Genomic DNA, 19,666 nt, shown 5'->3' with positions numbered 1-19,666 from the left:
GTTGTGAAACAATTTCCACAATGTCTTAATTCTGTGCCAAACTCGTAATTCAGATATTCATCTCTATGATCATATCATAGATATTTTATCCTCTTGTCACGACGATCTTTCAACTTCACCCTGAATTACTTGAACCTTTCAATAACTCAGACTCGTGATTTATCAAGTAAATGTACTCAAATCATCTGTGAAGTAAGAACATAACGATATCCACTACACGCCTCAACACTCATTGGACTGCACACATCAAAATGTATTTCTTCCAACAAGTTGCTTTCTAGTTCCATTTTACTAAAACGAGGCTTTCAGTCATCTTGCCCATGTGGTATGATTTGCATGTCTCAAGTGATTCAAAATCAAGTGAGTCCAAATGGTCCATTTGCATGGAGTTTCTTCATGCATATACACCAATAGACATGGTTCGCATGTCTCAAACTTTTCAAAAATGAGTGAGTCCAAAGATCCATCAACATGGAGCCTCTTCATGTGTTTTATACTGATATGACTTAAGTGGCAGTGCCACAAGTAGGTGGCACTATCATTACTATCTTATATCTTTTGGCATGAACATGTGTATCACTATGATCGAGATTCAATGAACCATTCATTTTAGGTGCAAGACCATTGAAGGTATTATTCAAATAAACAGAGTAACCGTTATTCTCCTTAAATGAATAACTGTATTGCGATAGACATAATCCAATCATGTCTATGCTCAACGCAAACACCAATCTCGATGGTAGAGGGAGCGTGCGATGCTTGATCATATCAACATTGGAAACACTTCCAACACATATCGTCAGCTCACCTTTAGCTAGTCTCCGTTTATCCCGTAGCTTTTATTTCGAGTTACTAACACTTAGCAACCGAACCGGTATCTAATACCATGGTGCTACTAGGAGTACTAGTAAAGTACACATCAACACAATGTATATCCAATATACTTCTATCGACCTTGCCAGCCTTCTAATCTACCAAGTATCTAGGGTAATTCTGCTCCAGTGGTTGTTCCCCTTATTACAGAAGCACTTAGTCTCGGGTTTGGGTTCAACCTTGGGTTTCTTCACTAGAGCAGCAGCTGAATTGTCGTTTCATGAAGCATCCCTTCTTGCCCTTGCCCTTCTTGAAACTAGTGGTTTCACCAACCATCAACAATTGATGCTCCTTCTTGATCTCTACTTATGTGGTGTCAAACATCGCGAATATCTCAAGGATCATCATATATGTCCCTGATATATTATAGTTCATCACGAAGCTCAAGCAGCTTGGTGGTAATGACTTCGGAGAACCATCACTATTTCATCTGGAAGATCAACTCCCACTCGATTCAAGCGATTGTTGTACTCAGAAAATCTGAGCACAAGTTCAACAATTGAGTTTTTCTCCCTTAGTTTGCAGGCTAAGAAAATCGTCGGAGGTCTTATACCTCTTGACGTGGGCACGAGCCTGAAATCCCAATTTCAGCCCTCGAAACATCTCATATGTTTCGCGACGTTTCAAAACGTCTTCGGTGCCTTAACTCTAAACCGTTTAACTGAACTATCACGTAGTTATCAAAATGTGTATGTCAAATGTTCGCAACATCCACAGACAACGTTCGAGGTTCAGCACACTGAGCGGTGCATTAAGGACATAAGCCTTCTATGAAGCAATGAGGACAATCCTCAGTTTACGGACCTAGTCCGCATAATTGCTACTATCAACTTTCAACTAAATTTTCTCTAGGAACATAACTAAACAGTAGAACTGAAGCGCGAGCTACGACATAATTTGCGAAGACCTTTTGACTATGTTCAGGATAATTAAGTTCATCTTATGAACTCCCACTCAGATAGACATCCCTCTAGTCATCTAAGTGATTACATGATCCGAGTCAACTAGGCCGTGTCCGATCATCACCTGAGACGGACTAGTCAACATCGGTGAACATCTTCATGTTGATCGTATCTACCATACGACTCATGCTCGACCTTTCGGTCTCTTGTGTTCCGAGGCCATGTCTGTACATGCTAGGCTCGTCAAGTCAACCTAAGTGTTATGCATGTGTTCCGAGGCCATGTCTGTACATGCTAGGCTCGTCAGCACCTGTTGTATTCGAACGTAAGGATCTATCACACCCGATCATCACGTGGTGCTTCGAAACGACGAACTTTCGCAACGGTGCACACTTAGGGGGAACACTTTCTTGAAATTTTAATGAGGGATCATCTTATTTACTACCGTCGTTCTAAGTAAACAAGATGCATAAACATGATAAACATCACATGCAATCAAATAGTGACATGATATGGCCATCATCACTTTGCTCCTCTTGATCTCCATCTTCGGGGCTCCATGACCATCATCGTCACCGGCATGACACCATGATCTCCATCATCATGATCTCTATCATCGTGTCTTCATGAAGTTGTCTCGTCAACTATTACTTCTACTACTACAGCTAACGGTTAGCAATAAAGTAAAGTAATTACATGACGTTTATGTTGACACACAGGTCATAAATAAATTAAGACAACTCCTATGGCTCCTGCCGGTTGTCATACTCATCGACATGCAAGTCGTGATTCCTATTACAAGAACATGATCAATCTCATACATCACATCCTTTTGGCCATATCACATCACATAGCATACCCTGCAAAAACAAGTTAGACGTCCTCTAATTGTTGTTTGCATGTTTTACGTGGCTGCTATGGGTTTCTAGCAAGAACGTTTCTTACCTACGCAAAAACCACAACGTGATATGCCAATTGCTATTTACCCTTCATAAGGACCCTTTTCATCGAATCCGATCCGACTAAAGTGGGAGAGACAGACACCCGCTAGCCACCTTATGCAACTAGTGCATGTCAGTCGGTGGAACCAGTCTCACGTAAGAGTACGTGTAAGGTCGGTCCGGGCCGCTTCATCCCACAATGCCACCGAATCAAGATTGGACTAGAATCGGTAAGCATATTGAACAAAATCAACGCCCACAACTACTTTGTGTTCTACTCGTGCATAGAAACTACGCATAGACCTAGCTCATGATGCCACTGTTGGGGAACGTAGCATAAATTCAAAATTTTCCTACGTGTCACCAAGATCTATCTATGGAGTCATCTAGCAACGAGGGAGGAGTGGATCTACATACCCTTGTAGATCGCGTGCGGAAGCGTTCAAGAGAACGGGGTTGATGGAGTCGTACTCGTCGTGATCCAAATCACCGATGATCCTAGCGCCGAATGGACGGCACCTCCGCGTTCAACGCACGTACGGTAAGCGTAACGTCTCCTTCTTCTTGATCCAGCAAGGGGAAAGGAGAGGTTGAGGAAGATGGCTCCAACAGCAGCACGACGGCGTGGTGGTGGTGGAGCTGCAGTACTCCGGCAGGGCTTCGCCAAGCACTATGGAGGAGGAGGATGTGTTGGAGAGGGAGAGGGAGGCACCAAAGGCGTGGATTGAGAGGCCCTCCTTCCCCACTATATATAGGGAGCCTTGGGGGGGGGTGCCGGCCCTAGGAGATCCAATCTCCTAGGAGGGGGCGGCGGCCAAGGGAGGAATCCCTCCTCCCCAAGGCACCTAGGAGGTGCCTTCCCCTTTTGGGACTCTTCCCTTCCTTATCTCTTGGCGCATGGGCCTCTTGGGGCTGGTGCCCTTGGCCCATATAGGCCAAGGCGCACCCCCTACAGCCCATGTGGCCCCCGAGGCAGGTGGCCCCACCCGGTGGACCCCCGGGACCCTTCCGGTGGTCCCGTTACAATACCGGTGATCCCGAAACTTGTCCTGATGGCCGAAATAGCACTTACTATATATAATTCTTTACCTCCGGACCATTCCGGAACTCCTCATGACGTTCGGGATCTCATCCGGGACTCCGAACAACATTCGGGTTACTGCATATACATATCCCTACAACCCTAGCATCACCGAACCTTAAGTGTGTAGGCCCTACGGGTTCGGGAGACATGCAGACATGACCGAGATGACTCTCCGGTCAATAACCAACAGCGGGATCTGGATACCCATTTTGGCTCCCACATGTTCCATGATGATCTCATCGGATGAACCACGATGTCATGGACTTAATCAATCCCGTATATAATTCCCTTTGTCTATCGGTACGACACTTGCCCGAGATTCGATCGTCAGTATCCCGATACCTTGTTCAATCTCGTTACCGGCAAGTCTCTTTACTCGTTTCGTAACACATCATCCCGTGATCAACTCCTTGATCATATTGTGCACATTATGATGATGTCCTACCGAGTGGGCCCAAAGATACCTCTCCGTTTACACGGAGTGACAAATCCCAGTCTCGATTCGTGCCAACCCAACAGACACTTTCGGAGATACCTGTAGTGTACCTTTATAGCCACCCAATTACGTTGTGACGTTTGGCACACCCAAAGCACTCCTACGGTATCCGGGAGTTGCACAATCTCATGGTCTAAGGAAATGATACTTGACATTAGAAAAGCTTTAGCATACGAACTACATGATCTTGTGCTAGGCTTAGGATTGGGTCTTTGTCCATCACATCATTCTCCTAATGATGTGATCCCGTTATCAATGACATCCAATGTCCATGGTTAGGAAACCGTAACCATCTATTGATTAACGAGCTAGTCAACTAGAGGCTTACTAGGGACATGGTGTTGTCTATGTATCCACACATGTATCTGAGTTTCCTATCAATACAATTCTAGCATGGATAATAAACGATTATCATGAACAAGGAAATATAATAATAATCAATTTATTATTACCTCTAGGGCATAGTTCCAACAGTTTTGATGCTACTCGTCGTCTTGTATCCAACAAGCTTGAGTTTGCTCAATTCGGAGCTCGTATGAAGAAGTTATGGCAGTTCTTGTTTCTTGAGAGTGGCTTTTGTCTGGTCCCAGCGGTAGTACCACTTGGAGCTCTCAGCCGTAGTACCACTGCAGTGCCGCTCTTCTACCGCCTCGATTTTTGGGTCCTGCTCTTCTCGTGTCGGGTTCAGCGGCAGTAGGAGCAGCAGTAGGAGCGGTAGTACCGCTGGGCCAAGCGGCAGTACCGCTACGGCCAACGGTAGTACCGCTGGGCCAAGCGGCAGTACCGCTACGGCCAACGGTAGTACCGCTGGCTACAGGGGTAGTGCCGCTCATACCGCTCTCTCTCATTGGGGTGTTTTGACCATGCTAAGCGGTAGTACCGCTCCTCCAGCGGTAGTACCGCTCGTGGAGCGGTAGTACCGCTCGTGTGCGGGCTGAGCACATAACCGTTGGATTCGGGAGCTCCTATAAAAGGGGGTCTTCTTCCCCAATGAACCTTATCCTTTGAGCTCATTTTCTTCCCCCATTGTTGACCTTCTTCGAGCTTGCTAACTCTCAATCCCTCCATGGATTCTTGCTAGTTTTTGAGGGAAAAGAGAGAGGAGATCTAGATCCACATTTCCACCAATCACTTTCTCCTCTATGTGAGGGGAACCCCTTGGATCTAGATCTTGGAGTTCTTGGTGTTCTCCTTCTTGTTCTTCCTCTCATTTTCCTCCCTAGCATTAGTTGCTTCGGTGGGATTTGAGAGAGAAGGACTTGGGCACTCCGTGTGCCCTTGTCATTGCATTTGGTGCATCGGTTTGAGTTCTCCATGGTGATACGTGAAAGTTACAAGTTGAGAAGCTTATTACTCTTGGGTGCTTGGTACCCTTGAGCTTGTTGCTCTTGGGTGCTTGAGCGCCCTAGACGGTTGGTGGTGTTCGGAGCTCAATCATTGTGGTGTAAAGCTCCAAGCAAGCATCGGGGTCTCCAATTAGGTTGTGGAGATCACCCCGAGAAATTTGACGGGTACCGGTGACCGCCCCAAGGGTTGCCAAAGTGTACGGGTTCGGTGACCGCCCCCAAGGATTGCCATTTGTACGGGTTCGGTGACCGCCCTCAAGGGTCCCTTAGTGGAATCACGGCATCTTGCATTGTGCGAGGGCATGAGGAGATTACGGTGGCCCTAGTGGCTTCTTGGGGAGCATTGTGCCTCCACACCGCTCCAAACGGAGATTAGCATCCGCAAGGGTGTGAACTTTGGGATACATCATCGTCTCCGCGTGCCTCGGTTATCTCTTACCCGAGCCCTTTACTTATGCACTTTACTTTGTGATAGCCATATTGTTTCTTGTCATATATCTTGCTATCACTTAGTTGCTTATCTTGCTTAGCATAAGTTGTTGGTGCACATAGGTGAGCCTAGTTGTTTTAGGTTTTGTGCTTGACAAATTAACCGCTAGGTTTATTCCGCATTTGTTCAAGCCTAAACCGTAATTATTTTAAAACGCCTATTCACCCTCCCCCCCACCTCTAGGCGACATCCACGATCTTTCACCACATCCTAGCCCCCTTTTGATAGTAGTGGCAATGCCTATGGACTCAATGTGATATTGGATCACTAAAATGAAAATGTATTCCATTTGGAGGGAAGCCTTTCAGTTCCAAGTTTGGAGGAGAGAAGGACATTTGACCATGTCAAAAGCTTCCAAAGTCAGTTTTAGAAGGACACCATAGACTCTTTTACTCTATCCAGTTTTTTTAGTGTTTCATGGGGAATCAGTATCCCCTCAAATTTGTATCTCCCTTTTAGGAAGGTTGTTTGAGAACACTAATCCCCCCTTTTATGACTGCAATTAGTGTTTAACCATGACCTTACTGATTATCTCAAAGACAAGATTCAAGAGACATATTGGCCTATACTTCCGCATTCTTTCAAGAAGACACCATTGTCATCTTGGCCAATATGTCTCTTGAATCTTGTCTTTGAAATAATCACCAAGGTCATGGTTCAAAAACCTTGTTTTATTCATCTTGGTGTCATCTCACCCCGTGGCAGCCCAAAAACCTTGTTTTATTCGTCTTCTTTTTGACCACCTTCTCCATATTGTACGTGCTCACCTCCTTCTACTTGTCAGTGTTGAGGCTACCGTTAAGTCTATATCAACCATTGCCTCCCACTCCTCCTCGAATGAAATCGAGCTCGACATTGTGATGATGTAATATCCTGCGATCTATTGTAGGAGAAAACCAGACGCTATCACAAAGATTTATATCATTGTGCCTCGGATAGAGACCTTCTTGAACGCGGTGACCGTAACACAATTTGTAGAGTGCACCTACTCTTTATTAGCTAATGATAGTTTGATGAATACAAATTTCCTTGGGGGAACTATTAGCCAAATGTTACGGCCAACTGAAGGTACAAAGCGCTACGAGCTAGGTTATGAGCATATTTTTTGACTTCATGTTCTCGTGCATGAAATGAACTTCCCGAAAAGCCTTATCCCTCCCTTGTACCATCAAAATGTGTCCATACAAAATCGATGACGATGCCTGAAGAATCATCACAACAACCCGACAATCTCTTGTAATTGTGATTTTATGTAATATGGGATATTCCGCTACAACGCCTCTCAACATGCCAATGCTTGGAGGGTTTACAGATAGGACAATTCCTCGAAGAACAGTGTAGATGCTCCCAAGAAGACACCGTTGTCATCTCTTGTCACTGCCACCAGCAAACCAACACACATATTCTTATATATCCCTGCGTCGACATTGATCTTCGTAGTTCTTGGTCTTGGTGTAGTCCCATCTAGGATGACCGCAACACGATTTGGCCCATAGGAATTTTGGTGAAGAAGCTCAGTTTTGTGCTTGATGCATGAAGCATAGTTTTGTTCTGGTGCATAACCTAATGCAGCCAGCATAGGGCGCTCCTCCTCATCCTTTATAGCGTCGATTGGGGAACCAACACCCATGCGATAGTTATTGGGCCGTAGTCCATTAGCGCCGCTCTCGCTACTTCGCTCGTGTGGTTTAGCTAGCCAAAATTTTGTTTGCGCTAGCTGCTAGCTAAAAAAGCAGCTCTCAGTTTTTTGGGTATAATTTTAAAAATCCACATATTCAAATAAAATGCTTCTGAGTTTGAAAGGTTCAAAAATAAAAAAGTTCATGAATTCAAAAAAAATCATGAATTAAAAAAATTCATGATTTTAAAAAATTCCACGAACTCAAAAAATGTTCACGAATTATAAAAAATGTAAATTAAAAAATTCTGACGAATTAGAAAAAACGAATTTGAAAAAGTTTCACCGATTTTAAAAATGTTCAGGATTGTTTTTAAAAGTTCATGGATTTTTAAAGTTAAAATTTAAAACTAAAAAAATGAACAAAAACCTGCCCCCAAAAGAAGAAAAAACCGGTTATTCACAAAACGAGAGCGAGCCTTCCGAGCCCATTACAGGCGATACAGATAGTCCAGCCCACTAGCTGTGCCTTCGGCGAAAACAGTAGAAACCGGCGCTCCTCGGGCCAAAAAAAAGCAGCACGTAGCGCGTGGGTAAGGAATTTCTTCGCGTGCACCCAAACGGAGTACATAATTCCAAAAAGACCCTCCCCCGGGCCAACGCCACGCCATTACTACCGTCCAACGCTAGTCCAAGCTCCACACGATTTCCCCAACCGGAGACTCGGACAGACAGGGTCGCCCAGATCGGAGCAGATGACGGCGGCAGCGGGAGCGGCGACCCGGCCGGCGCTGGTGGTGGGGGCGCTCGTGGCGGCGCTGATGATGCTGGGCTCGGAGGCGGTGTGGCTCGACCTGCCGCCCTCGGGGACCAAGTGCGTCTCCGAGGAGATCCAGCCCAACGTGGTGGTGGTCGCGGACTACATGCTCATGTACGAGGCCCACGCCACCGCCCACCCCACCGTCGCCGTCAAGGTAAGCGCGGCGCGATCCCCTCCCTTCGTCTTCGCATGTTTGCTTTCTTGTTCCAGTGGTTTGATCTTGATCTAGACCGGTGAACTCTCGCGTGTTGGGATCCAGGTGCAGGCGAATTTGGGGGCGATAGATACTAGCTTGTTTTAATTATTTGTGTTAAGTTTAGTTGGTGGATTGAACTTTTTGAGTCAAAATTAGAGCCTCCGTGGCAATTGAATTTGGGCATTTTTAGAAGAGAAAACTGACCAGCTTAAGTTAACATCTCCTAGAGAAGTCAACAGGCAAAAGTTTTACATTTAGTGTAAGTTGGTGCACAGGGTCTGTGCTATGTGGATTATGGTAAGGTTAAATGATGTTAATCCAGTACTCCAGTAGTTTGTCATGAATCTGCTCATATGCTCCAGTGCTTTGTTCTGGAGGAAGCAGCTGAGGTTTGAACCGTTGAGCTAGACATGGTGGACTTGATGCGAATTGACCCAAAGTGCCACTTCCTAGTTGCTTCACATCGGGGCAACATGCTGTGGACTGATAATTTCTATGCATGTAGCAATATCCCAAGTAACGTGACCTGCAGCTGCAGGACTCTTTGGGCACCTGGCACCTATTATTAGAATAGCATGGTCGTAGGTACTGAGACTAATAAAAGATGATTGGGGTTAAGAAAACAAGCGAGGGATGGATTGTTATTCATTATCACCGCTATGGATGGGCTGATGAGATTCTGGTAAGATGCAATCATGTTTGCATGTGGGCAGACGGATGAACATACAGGGAGATGACATAAGGTCCCACTTCTCACCCATCCTGTTGTAGATAATGAGAACTTCAGATTTCAGACTCATGATGTGTGTTGCGCAATCCAGGGAACCAGAGATTCGATGATACATGTGTATTGTAGCTCATAACTGGAAAAGTACCAGTAAGTAACTGGGATTAGCCACATGTTCACAACTCTGTCGTTCATATGTCCAAGAATTCTGCAAGCAACACATGGATGTTGTATTTTACTTTTGCGGTGCCTATGTTTTCTTCTGTAAAACTTTTGTGGTGGCTAAATGGTGCTTTGGCATGCTGAGTGTGTATGAATATGGTGACTTTTTTTGCTAATGTTCACACACATAATTAGCATAGCATGTCCATATATCAGTTAGTCTTATGGAATATTTTTTTAGAAATGATGATTTCTGAAGACAATTTTTTTTTCTTGCTTACTCATTTGTATTGTACATGTTTGTGTAGGTTACCTCACCATATGGCAATACTGTACATCACAAAGAAAATGCCACAGTGGGCCAGTTTGCATTTACAACTTCAGAAGCTGGAAACTACCTTGCTTGCTTCTGGCTAGACAGCGCAGAGAAAGGATCAGGAGTATCTCTAAATCTTGATTGGAAGATAGGGATTGCAACAAAGGACTGGGACTCTGTTGCCAAGAAGGAGAAGATTGAGGTGTGCCAATTATTTAAATACACCTAGTCCAAATGGCACTATACTTCAATGTAATGCATTGTTTTTTGTTCCTGATTATTTTAATCTGAAATTTCTGTGTTCAGGGTGTTGAATTAGAGCTCGCGAAACTTGAAGCTGCAGTGGAATCCATTCATCATAACTTATTATATCTCAAAGCAAGGCAAGTTATCTATTCTACTTTTTGTGTGTGTTTTAATAGCCAGACAACAGATTGTGGTCGTTGTGCTACGTTGCACCAGTCTATTTAGGTAGGGGAGTCTGTAGTCTGTACTATTTCCAGTTGGATGTTTTTATATAGGCTAAATATAAATATACTTTGAACTAACTGTTACATATAAAAGTTGGTGACTATGAAACTACAGCATTGTGATTTGTGAAACAGAACCTACGGGTCTCATCTGTCTTGGGCTGTAGATTGAGCTGCTATTTGAAGTTCTTAGGTGGTCTTACTGTTTTGTACTGGATGAGATATTTGGGATATGGACAAGCAAACCTACTAGCTTTACTTATCTTTACTACAATATAATATTTGGAACTGGCAATGCATAGCATAATGCGTGATCTTGATGTGTTTATGCAGGGAAGCGGAGATGCGGGAAGTGAGCGAGAAAACGAATTCCAGGGTTGCCTGGTTCAGCATCTTGTCACTGGGCGTGTGCGTTGTGGTCTCCGCTCTGCAGCTATGGCATTTGCAAGGCTTCTTCCAGAAGAAGAAGCTCATCTGAATTCACTCGTTTCACCATGTACTCCTGTGCTGTTAACTACCTTAGCAAGAGGACAGTTTTGTCGTATTTATTTCGACAAACTCATGTGATGGACAAAACAGTTCCCTGGTACAAGATACATGATTTCAATACCAAGCAGTTCCTTGGTGTTTGGTGCTTGATACATGATATTATGTGCAATAGAAATATTTTCAAATCTGCTACTTCTAGGATTATATTTGGCCTTTGTGTGTGACATAGTATATATAGATTGTGAAATTTTATCATTGTCTCATCTGAATTTCTTTTGGTACCAGGGAATTGAAATACTCCTAGTATTAAAATTTATTACCATCTACTCCCTTCGTTCCATAATATAGAAGCGTTTTTGATACTACGCTTTGACGGAGGGAGTATTTTCTTGCCGTGTGTTTGGTTGGGGGTAATTGGAGCTAGGGGAACTTCAAATCTATTGTTTGGCTGGAGGGATTGAGAATTCACAAGGGAATATGCATAAGACTTGAGACTCCAACTAACAGGCGAGGGAGTGTGCTGAAAGGGAATTATTTTAGTGAGTCAATCGTAACCCTTCATCCTAACTTCTCTTGTCTAGTTCCTTGTCAATTCTCATGAACCAAATAAGGAAGTACAATTTCTTCGCAAATTGTCAAACATAATAATTCCTATCATGCATCAAACAGAGGATTGGGATAAAACGACTTATCTCATGTCTAATCTCAATACAACTCCTTACTTTAAACTCTCATTCCCCCTCTCAAATACTCCCCCCGTCCGAAAAAGCTTTCTCTTAAATGGATGTATCTAACATCAAGTTAGTGCTAAATACATTCATTCGAGGGACAAATTTGAGACAAGTTTTTTTGGATGGAGGGAGTATTGCCAAACATGCTGTAGAGCACTTGGGGCCTGTTTGGTTTGCGCCCTAAGCTTGCCACGCCTAACCTTAGTCGTGCCACAATAACTTAGGCATATGTTTGGTTTATTGCCACATTTGTGGCTTGCCACACTTTTCTAGCCACTTGGTCCACATGTCATAGGCCTAACTTTTTACCAAATCTTGTCACACTTATGATGGCCATTTTATGAGCCACACTTTTTATGGCTACCACACTTTATCTAAGATTAGTTGTGATAAAGTTAGCCATGAACCAAACAGACCCTTGATTTTGGGGCTGTACTAGGCTTGGCCGGGCCATGTCAGACACAGACAGTGGGCTTCCCTAAAAAATGGTTAGACAGTGCCCAGTGGGGCTTCGCCGGATAGACGAATCACGGTCGGTCAAAACAAGGCAGTCCAAACACTCCGCAGCGTCAGACCGCACCACAACCAACCGCGCACCATGCGTCGTCTCGGCCACTTCCCCCTCCTCGCCGCCGTCCTCCTCGCGGTGGTCCCGCACCCGGCCCACCCGCTCACCGAGCTCGAGACCTCCCAAATCCGGCGCTTCCAGGACTACCTCCGCATCTGCACCGCCCACCCCGCCCCGGACTACGCCGGCGCCGCCGCGTTCCTCCTCCCCTACGCCGCGTCACTCGGCCTCAGCTCCAAGACGCTCCACTTCAGCCCCTGCAAGTCAAAGCCGCTCCTCCTCCTCACCTGGCCGGGCACGGACCCGTCGCTCCCCTCCATCCTCCTCAACTCCCACCTCGACTCCGTGCCCGCGGAGCCCGAGCACTGGATCCACCCGCCCTACGCCGCGCACCACGACCCCGCCACGGGCCGCGTCTACGCCCGCGGCGCGCAGGACGACAAGTGCCTCCCCATCCAGTACCTCGAGGCCATCCGCGGCCTCCAGGCCGCCGGCTTCGCGCCCGCACGCACCGTCCACGTCTCGCTCGTCCCCGACGAGGAGATCGGCGGCGAGGACGGCCACGAGAAGTTCGTCCAGTCGGAGGAGTTCCGCGCCCTCAATGTCGGGTTCATGCTCGACGAGGGGCAGGCCTCGCTCACGGATGTTTACAGGGTTTTCTACGCGGATAGGCTGGTGTGGAAGCTGATCGTCAAGGCCACGGGGGCTCCCGGGCATGGGTCGAAGCTGTTCGATGGGGCCGCCGTGGAGAATCTGATGGATTGCATTGAGACCGTGGCTGGATACAGGGATGCACAGTTCGAGAAGGTGAAGTCGGGCAAGTACGGTCCCGGAGAGGTGGTGTCCGTGAATCCTGTCTACATGAATGCCGGCACGCCAAGCCCCACTGTAAGGATACTCCTACTTGTTACTTTGTTAGCTATTTCGTTCAGTGCACGCTGATGAAATAGTAGAGAGCAATGATTATAATTTGAGATGGTCAGACAACATCATATAGAGCATCTATTATTATTAGCACAACTGAGATCAGCTCTGTCAGCCAGTGCAAACTGACGAACTTCGTAGGCTTATCCTAAATTATTCTTTCTACAAAACGTACATCAATGGGTCGAAGTAGTAAACCTAATTAATTTGTTCAAGAGATCTAGTACAAAATGAAGACTTGAAGCAATGCCGTCACGCACTTCGTCAGTAAGTCAATACTGTGGGAGGCAATTGCAAAACCAGATATTTTTTTGTAGAAAACAGTGTTTGGGCGCTAACTGCAAAACCCACACATATCTAATGAGGATAACTAACAGGGAAAGGCTAGATGGCATTGCTTCAAGGGAACTGGAATATGTGCAAGGGAGGAAGGGTAGAGGAACATAGATTAGAATGCGAGAAGATTAGCAAAGAGTAGATTAATTCTTCTTTACTAATAGATGCATGTTGATAGGGACTGTGTAACTCTATCTAATCCCTAGGTTACAATCTGAACTGTAACGAAACTTTTACTTTACATGGAATATACCAAGGACATAAACTCAACTAACAACGGTGCTCATTATTCTTATGTCTAGTTTCCAACTAACAGTAGCAGAACAAAGCACAGTTCAGCATGAACAGTACTTTGCTGTTACACATGCCAAACAGTACCACAACACAGCATATCCTCCTGCTCTACGCCTATTCCATTCCTTTTGCTTTATTAATTGAACTTTTCTATGAACTGAGATCATATCATTTTCTATTACTTCCAACGTAGCAACTGGCAGTTCAGAACAAGCAAAAAGGTAAAAGAGTTCGGAGTACTAACAAGAAGCCCACTGATCAAACCAGGTCTGGGGCCCAAACTGTTGGACAAAAAACATGTTAGCAACCAGTGCCATCTCAGATTTATTAACTAAACTTATGTTGCGCTCTCTCTCATACTAGCATTTTTGTTAAGGCCAATGTTCAGGAAATCGTTAACTGGTAACTTCTCGGTCAACTGGCTATTAGGGGATTAGTAGGTGAATCGGCCAATTAATCGGATGATAAATCAGTTAATCGGCTACTCGGCGACCCACCAAGCAGGGATTAAGCAGTCAGTTAAACTGATTTATCGGCCGATATTTTGAACACGTGGTTAAGGCATTGGAATTATCTAAACACAGAACTCTTGTGTGATTTACTTAAATGTTCTATCTTCTATGTTCATGCAAGTATGTAGTTCATGTAGTACGATATTAGCATGCATGCCAGCATCATGTTGCATGCACATGAGCTTGCTGGACGATGAGCAGAGCATTGAACAAGGGCAGTTTTGCTATATGGCTAGGAGCAACCAACTGCTTGCATTGACCACCCCCTGTTCCAAAATGTGGAGTTAAAGGATCACAGCTGACCAAGCTGCAAGTCTTAAGACCCGCTTATTTCTACACTTCCAATCCTTCTTTAAAATATTCTCGCTTAGATCAGACAAATATCCTAGTACTTGACATGCAGGAAACATAATCTGACTTTTTTCGGTAGATGTTCATCATTCTATTACCTTGTTTTATACTATATTTTAGATCACTTTGAAGGTAATCATCTGTCGGAATGAAAAGGTCTAGACCTGATAGCAATAGAGGATAATTTACAAATTTGTGCAGTAGATGCCACTATTACCTTGTGATTTGCAAGTAAAATTGAGGTAGTCACGTTAATCTAATATTTTGGGAGAGCACTTTGAAGATAGTCTCTTGACAAAAAGGGCAAATATGTAGATCTTGCAGTAATGGGATGATCTGCAAAATGTGTGGTACATGCTGCCATTACCTTGTGATCCCATAATTTTGAATTACTGTATAAAATATAGTTATTTTACTTGCATATTTTTGGAAAATACTGAAGCAAATGTATAGAATATGCCATATTATATTAACATCACAGAGTCTGGAATATGATTTCCAGGAACCAAGGTCTAAAACATAATTTCTTGACAGTATAAGGTCTGTAGTACACATATTCAATACATGAAAAAACTAAAATGGAATTATACAAATACAGGGTGTCAGGGTCTAAAACTTAATTTACAACACTTTGTAATCAACTAGAGGGTTGCTATGCAATATACAAGAACCTAGGTTGAAGCCTGTTTGCCCTTTCAGATTTTACAATTCAAATTTTTTGGATCACAAGGTAATGGCAACATCTACTGCACATTTTGCGGATTAACCCGCTACTGCAAGATCTACATATTTGCCTTTTTGGCAAGATGACTGTCTTCAAAGTGATTTTCCAAAATGTTAGAATTAATGTGACCACCTCAAGTTTTTACTTGCAAATCACAAGGTAATAGTGACAGCGACTACACAAATTTCCAGATTATCCACTATTGTTGTGAGGACCTTGTCATTCTGACAGATGAATAACTTAAAAGGATTTTCTGAATATAGCATAACGCAAGGCAATAAAACTATGTAATTTCTTCACCCATTAAAATATACGTCTCCTACTGTCCTTTCCTTAAAAGAAAAGGTAACAGCATTATGAACATCTATTCTATTGACACAACCCACTCATCAAATCATGTCTTGGGCCCAAACTGTTGGGTCATAATAAACATTTTAGCAACTAGTTCCTATCTTAGATTTATTAACTGGTCTTATGTTGCTCTCTCTCTCTCTCTCTCTCTCAAACCAATGTTTTTGTTAAGGCATTTGAATCATCTTAACACAGAACATTGTAGTCTGATTAACTTGGATGTTCTATGTTCAGGCAAGTATGTAGTTCTTGTAGTGTGATATTTGCATGCACGTGGTCCTGCTGGACGATGAGTTGAGCACCGAACAAGTGCAGTTTAGCTATATGGCTGGGAGCACCCAACTGCTTGCATAGACCATGCCCTGATCCAAATTTCTGAATTAAAGGATCACCATTGACCAAGCTGCAAGGCTTAATACCCACGTATTTCTACACCTCCAATCCTTCTTTCCAATATCCTTGCTTAGATCAGACATGAATATATATCCTAGTACATGTATGAGATCGTTGGGAGTCCCATCTCTTTCTGTAACCTAGTATTCATAATATTTTCTGGCAAAATCCAGTATTTGCTATCAAATTGATTTTAACTTTGGCTTCCACTTTTCGCTATGGAAAAGTTAGAATAGTTCTTGAAGCCAATGTTAGAATCAATTTGATCGTTGAAAGTTTATTTTAAAATATCACAGCTATTAGGCTATGTATAGATATAGGGCTTCATGTGAGCTTATTCACAATAATTATTACTTCCTCTGTAAAGAAATATAAGAGCGTTTAGATCACTACTTTAGTGATCTATAAATGCTCTTATATTTCTTTACGGAGGAAGTATTTATCATCATGCATGTAGGTAGTAGAGTAATTTTTGAAGCAAAAGTTAGAATCAATCTGATTGTGACAAGCTGGGTTCTTTAAGAACTTTCAGAACTTTTAGGCTATGTATAGAGATAGGTCATGCGAGCTTATTCACCATGATTATTTCTCATCATGCATGTAGTTAGTAGAATAATTTTTATGTGTTTGTTCTAGCCCAACGATACTGGAGTGGAAGTGGTCCTTCGTCTTGCAGTTTGGTGAATGCTGAATTGATGATCCATTAACCCAGAGTAGGGATGAATGCATCTGGTTGGTTGCTCCTAACCATCAAATCTGAGCAAAAGTTGATTTGCTCAGTTGTCTACACATTGGTCCAGAGCTCAGCAGCTGCAGTTCTTTTAAGCAGACGTGCACTTGGTCAAAGGTCTAACTATCAATGTCAGTGAGGCACTAAAGCAAACCTGCATTAGGCATGCTCTATTTTATTGCACTTTATCTGCACTGCTGCTATCTTTGTAATCTTCTCGAGATGCCAAACCCATCACAATAAGACAAATTAATAGAGGTCTGGTATAGACAGTGGCATACGCCAAAAATCAACATTGTCACAGAATCTATTCATTTCTACACATGGCTTCTGTGTAGTCTCTAAAGACTAATCGATGCAGGGCTTTGTGATGAATATGCAACCTTCAGAAGCAGAGGTGGGTTTTGATCTCCGCCTTCCTCCAACCGAAGATATTGAACAGATCGAAAGAAGAATCAAAGAAGAATGGGCACCAGCTCATAAGAACTTGACTTACCAGGTGAATATAGTTTAACTTTTATGTGGGTAATGGAATATAAATCGAATTTTGCATTGGCAGTCTTCTTCTATTACTTGATTTTCTAAGTTCCTGTCTTTGTATTGTACAGCTGATGAAGAAAGGACCAGTGAGGGATGTTACAGGACGTCCCTTACTTACACCAGCCAATGAGTCAAACCCATGGTGGTCTGTATTTGAACAGGCTATTATCTCGTCGGGTGGAAAACTAGCAAAGCCTGAGATCTTATCTTCAACCACGGACGCCCGATTCGTGAGGCAGATGGGTGTTCCAGCCCTTGGATTTTCTCCAATGATAAATACTCCAATTTTACTTCACGATCATAATGAGGTAATTGATCTTTGCCTGCTATTGTAATTTCTGTTTACATACTGTGATGGCTGAGTCAATTTTATCTCAAAATCGCAGTTTCTGGAGGACAAAGTGTTCCTGGGGGGCATCGAAGTGTATGAACATCTTATTAGGGCGCTAAGCTCCTTCAAAGGCTGATTCAAAATAGACACATAAATTCTACCATTGTTGTACTCCCGTCACATGTAAATTGAATGTAGCAAGAGAACTCGGACGCCCACAACTATCATGCTCCAACCTACAGTTAGATTGGTTCGGGCTCAACCACATAATCTGCGGATAATGGAAATCTGCGGATGATGATCTCTGAAATAATGGAAATCTGCAGATGATGATCTCGGCGCAGGTTAAATTTGTATGTAATGTAAATACAGAGTTACGAACTGTAACAAAGTCGATGTGTAAGGTCTACGGTTGAAACGATATTTCTCCATTTATGGTCTGCTGGTAGCCTGGTATCATGTCTGCCGAGGGAAAGCAGAAGTGCTTTTTGAAACAAGACACCCAGCATCGTAAATGGTTCTGCTGCATTTGTTCTTTGCCCCATCTTGCAGGAAGTAGATTGTTTCGCATCCGGGGCAAAGATTTGGACATGAATCGTTTGGATGGTGGGAAAAATGCATGCAGTACGTTGGTATTTCAGGTTGCAGCTGTTTGTCATGAACAGATACGGTGGCTCCGGGGGCCGTCAGCTGAGATGAGATCGTGTGCGCTGGACATAGCACCATCACTCGTCCGGATGAGCGGTTGAGCACGTCACGAGCACGTCGGACCAACGCGACACCCTCCAGTTCCACACGGGGCTCGAACCAAGGATTCCTTCATGGTACAGGCGACCATGTAGCAGTGACAAGAAAATGACTCTAATCATGCGAATAATAATCCTATAGAAAAAACACTAGTTGCAATCTTGCTTCTCTCCCATCCGGGGAAGCTTCTCCGCTCCTTCCGGCCGATCCACTCCATGCCCCTGTGTCACCCGGCTCCTCAAGTCGTGATGCCTTCCAGCTGCACGAAGATAAGCCTGTAAAAGATGGCGATAATATATTCGCGCTGTCCATTTCCCCAGCCTCGCCGAATAAAAGAGAGCAGGAAGCCACTGCAGGGCTACTACGTCATGTCAGTCAGCCAGGGGCTTAAGTCCCGCCAGCTAGGCTGTTAAAACGCGTGAGCGTGGCGTGGGCCACGCACGCAGCCTGCCGTGGGCCGATCTGATTTGCTCTCTCTCTCTCTCTGAGAGAGAGAGAGAGAGAGAGAGAGAGAGAGAGAGAGAGAGAGAGAGAGAGAGAGAGAGAGAGAGAGATGTGAGAAATCTAATGCGTGCTTTGTTATGATTAGGTCGTTTTTCTTCCTGCCCACGCCCAGCTGTCTGTCTGCCAAAGTGTCTGATGAAAGAGAGTGTGTCCGGTCGAGAAAGGCGCCTCTGTGAACTCTGAAGTGGACGTGCATGTTACATGTAGGTTGGTTGTGGTACGAGAAAATGCGTGCGTATGTGGTGATGCAAGTCGTGTAACCACGTGGCGTGTTGACCCTCGGCCCTCGGGCACTGGATGGCATGCGTTCAGATTCATGTAGCATCATCATCTGGATAACCAATTTTTCACGGTGGGGTTACTTTCATGGAGATCCTGCCTGGATAATTAACCGTGATTATATCATCACCCGTTGCTCTCCAACGGTTAGTCGGCAGGTGTTGTGCACAAGCGTGATACCGTGATACGTTCTTACCACTCCACAGGTGTGCACGCGTGCTCTACTGCTGTGTAACATCGTCGTCGTCGGCAGGTACCCTACCCTACCCACGCCACCATCGTCGTCGAGGCGGTTGCGGTTCAGTCGATCGACACCATCGCCTTCTTCCACTGCTCCGAGGTCCGAGCTACGCATGGCACAGGAGCTCACGCGTTTTGGGACGCCGCTGCCACCGGACGCGTGCAACTTGCAGCGCTGCCG

At 44.4% G+C, this 19,666-nt stretch overlaps 2 protein-coding genes across 2 annotated transcripts; both read left to right on the top strand.

Moving 5' to 3' along the window:
- Positions 1-8,399: 8,399 nt before the first annotated feature.
- On the top strand, positions 8,400-11,122 carry LOC125522001 (transmembrane emp24 domain-containing protein p24delta3-like). The gene is made up of 4 exons (XM_048687063.1): positions 8,400-8,724; positions 9,964-10,173; positions 10,278-10,354; positions 10,775-11,122. The coding sequence occupies exons 1-4, from the start codon at positions 8,506-8,508 to the stop codon at positions 10,917-10,919; spliced, it is 651 nt and encodes a 216-aa protein (XP_048543020.1). The 5' UTR covers positions 8,400-8,505; the 3' UTR covers positions 10,920-11,122.
- Positions 11,123-12,210: 1,088 nt separating this feature from the next.
- On the top strand, positions 12,211-18,150 carry LOC125520020 (aminoacylase-1-like). Its single transcript, XM_048684808.1, has 4 exons — positions 12,211-13,117; positions 17,206-17,343; positions 17,453-17,692; positions 17,771-18,150. The coding sequence occupies exons 1-4, from the start codon at positions 12,260-12,262 to the stop codon at positions 17,849-17,851; spliced, it is 1,317 nt and encodes a 438-aa protein (XP_048540765.1). The 5' UTR covers positions 12,211-12,259; the 3' UTR covers positions 17,852-18,150.
- The last annotated feature ends 1,516 nt before the right edge of the window (positions 18,151-19,666 follow it).

Source organism: Triticum urartu, chromosome 7, assembly GCF_003073215.2.
Source record: "Triticum urartu cultivar G1812 chromosome 7, Tu2.1, whole genome shotgun sequence".
In the NCBI taxonomy this organism is placed as follows: Eukaryota; Viridiplantae; Streptophyta; class Magnoliopsida; order Poales; family Poaceae; genus Triticum; species Triticum urartu.
The sequence above is the reverse complement of the archived record's forward strand: the minus strand, read 5'-3'. Positions and strand labels throughout refer to the sequence as shown.

Coding starts and splice junctions, on each gene's coding strand:
- LOC125522001 (XM_048687063.1), top strand. CDS start 8,506: ATGACGGCGGCAGCGGGAGCGGCGACCCGGCCGGCGCTGGTGGTGGGG. Junction 8,725..9,963: donor ACCCCACCGTCGCCGTCAAG/GTAAGCGCGGCG, acceptor ATGTTTGTGTAG/GTTACCTCACCATATGGCAA. Junction 10,174..10,277: donor CCAAGAAGGAGAAGATTGAG/GTGTGCCAATTA, acceptor TTCTGTGTTCAG/GGTGTTGAATTAGAGCTCGC.
- LOC125520020 (XM_048684808.1), top strand. CDS start 12,260: ATGCGTCGTCTCGGCCACTTCCCCCTCCTCGCCGCCGTCCTCCTCGCG. Junction 13,118..17,205: donor CCGGCACGCCAAGCCCCACT/GTAAGGATACTC, acceptor TAATCGATGCAG/GGCTTTGTGATGAATATGCA. Junction 17,693..17,770: donor TACTTCACGATCATAATGAG/GTAATTGATCTT, acceptor TCAAAATCGCAG/TTTCTGGAGGACAAAGTGTT.